The 2,430-nt window shown below is 68.1% G+C and overlaps 1 protein-coding gene across 1 annotated transcript in view; it reads left to right on the top strand.

The window, feature by feature from the left end:
- Positions 1-1,897: 1,897 nt before the first annotated feature.
- The window catches only part of MNEG_14279 (protein phosphatase 2 (formerly 2A),catalytic subunit), a gene marked incomplete at both ends in the record, with an annotated part of 3,054 nt that continues 2,521 nt past the window's right edge, over positions 1,898-2,430 (top strand). The window contains one exon of the mRNA XM_014037249.1: positions 1,898-2,020. Within this exon, the coding sequence (XP_013892703.1) occupies positions 1,898-2,020 (123 nt within the window). The remainder of the gene's footprint in view (positions 2,021-2,430) is intronic.

The raw sequence follows: 2,430 nt of genomic DNA, 5'->3' as shown, positions 1-2,430 counted from the left end.
CCCCCGCTATGGCGGCCATCGCTGTATCCACGCTGAGGCCCCCGAGCTGCTGCAGCGGCCGCGGCGTGCTGGCCACCGGCGGCCGCTCGCGCAGACCCTGAACCTGCCGCGCCTGCTGCTGCTGCTGCCGCTGCTGCTGCTGCTGTTGGTCCTTCAGCTCGCGCCGCGGCCGGTGCTCCTGCGCGCGCGAGGGGCCGTGGCCGCCGCCGGACGTCCCGCGCGAGCCGTCGCTCGTGTCGCCGTCGCGCCCCGGGCTCCGGTCAGACCCGGGAGACAGGAAGGCACTGCCTGCGCGCGAGAGGCCGCGCCCCTCGGCCGCCGGGGTCGCCTCAACGTCCCATCCCCCATGCTGCAGGTGGCCGTCGCGCGCGCCGTGCTGCCGCTGCCGCCGCCCGCCGGGCTCCGCGTCCGCCAGCGGATCGGTGTCGCCGCCGCCGCCGCCGCCTGCCGCGCTTGCCGGGCGCGCCTTGGCGCCGCGCGCGGCCTCCTGCTGCGCGCGCCGCACGGTCGCGGGCGGGCCCGCGCCGCCGCGGATGACTGTGTGCGGCGCGAGCGCGGCGGCGGGCACGTGGACGTACAGAGGTGTGGAGCCGTGGGTTGGGAGGTCCAGCTCGCTCGCGCTGACCCAGGTGCCGCCGCTCTGGCTGCGTGCGGAGAGGGGCTGGCCGCGCGGCGTGGACGCGGGCGCCGCCCGCGGATGCAGGTAGCGCGCCGGGACCTGTTTGGGGAAGGGGGGAAGTGCACGGTCGCGCCGGCAATGTTTTTTCGCGTTGAGCATTCCTAAAAGCCATGTTGGCCGCACGGAGGACGATCACTTCGCCAGACCCCCAAATAGACACCCTTGCTCGTGCGCTGCCCGTGCCGCCACCGAGGGCACGCCGCATCAACAACCAGCCCGGCCCGCTCCCTCCAAGCTCACCTCACGGGCCTTTGGCTTGCTGACAGTGGCAGACCCGGCTTGCGTCGCGGCAGCCGTGTCTATGAACGACCAAGATGGCAATGCGTCAGCATCGCCGGCGGGGGTCTCACAGGCGGTGAGCCGTGCATGCCCCAGAACATGCACGTCTGGCGTGGCAGGGGCGACCACCGATGCACGACGTTGCGGCACCCGGCTTGCGCGCAAGCGCGCCTACCTGTATCTCCATTGGTCTCCATTGTTACGTGGAGCGCCAGTCACCGCCCTGGAGGCCCCGTGAGCGCAACCGGGTTCAAATCCACTCCGGCTGCTCTCCGTCCCAACGAGTATGCGAGCTATCCCTCATGATGAAATATCTCATTTTAATCGCATTCACTGCACTGGCGCCTGCGTGTGGGTGCTTTGGAATGATCTGATGACATGTGCGAGTGCAGCTCTATCAAGTTCGCCGTTTCGAATATTTGACAAGTTGCTTCAATCCTGTCGCGGTCAACGTATCACCTTGTACAAACAGGCGCCTAGGAGGACCGCCCGCGCTGCAGCCAATCCGAGCCCACAGACCCTCCTGGCGTCGCGTGAGCTCTGTGGAGCTCTGTGAGAACATCATATAGTCACCTCTCTGAGCCGGACTTGATCGGGACCAGGTGTGTTCAAGGAGGGGCAGGAAGCGCAGCAACCGAACGGGAGACCGCTCTCGCTGACCATGAGGCCCTGGTCAGCTCGGATCAGGGGGAGGAAGGCGGCGTATTCGAAGGGCCGAACGCTGCTGTGTGGTCCCAACACCCGGGGCCGTCTGGGTGTGGGCGTCGCCTGCTGGCGCCACTGCTGCTGCCAATATGCACAGGCGTTTCCGGCGCGCGGCTGGGCCCACACCCCCGGCTCCGATTCCCTTCCCGCCACAGGATCGCTGCGCAGACGGCCTGCAGCTGGCGCTAGGCGCGCCCCCGGGGCGCTGTTGCCCCTGGCCCAGGGCGGGCAGCCATGTCGCTGGGGCGGGTGCTGGCGCAGCAGGAGGCGGCCATCCTCGACGCACAGATAGGGCAGCTAGGGGAATGCAAGTTTCTGTCAGAGTCAGATGTCATTGAACTGGCGGCCAAGTGCAAGGTGCGCGAGCAGCGGGCGGCAGCAGCTGCGGTGCGAAGGTGTTACTGAGATGGGGCGACGGCCTGCAATAACGCGGCGAGCAGAGCGCAGCAAACGGCTCGCGCAGCACGTCGAGCTTGGCATGAAGCCTGTCAATCGGCAGCCAGTAGTGTCTCACGTGCGACCAATGAGTGTACTGATTGCTCAGCGTTGCCAGGCAGAACAGTGAAGCCTGCAGCTGAGGAGCCAGTCACCAGGACGACCAGAATGCTGCGCTGCCTGCATGCGCTGCCCGTACGCGCTGCGCATGTGACCCATGCTCGTGTACCGCGGCCCCGCCTGCCTTCTCAGGCGCTTGCATGCAAGTGATGCATGCAAGCAATGTCCGATCTCCGCGCGCATGCATCGACTCGCCCCCCCCCCCCCCCCCC

Source organism: Monoraphidium neglectum (genome assembly GCF_000611645.1).
Source record: "Monoraphidium neglectum strain SAG 48.87 unplaced genomic scaffold scaffold04376, whole genome shotgun sequence".
In the NCBI taxonomy this organism is placed as follows: domain Eukaryota; kingdom Viridiplantae; phylum Chlorophyta; class Chlorophyceae; order Sphaeropleales; family Selenastraceae; genus Monoraphidium; species Monoraphidium neglectum.
The sequence above is the reverse complement of the archived record's forward strand: the minus strand, read 5'-3'. Positions and strand labels throughout refer to the sequence as shown.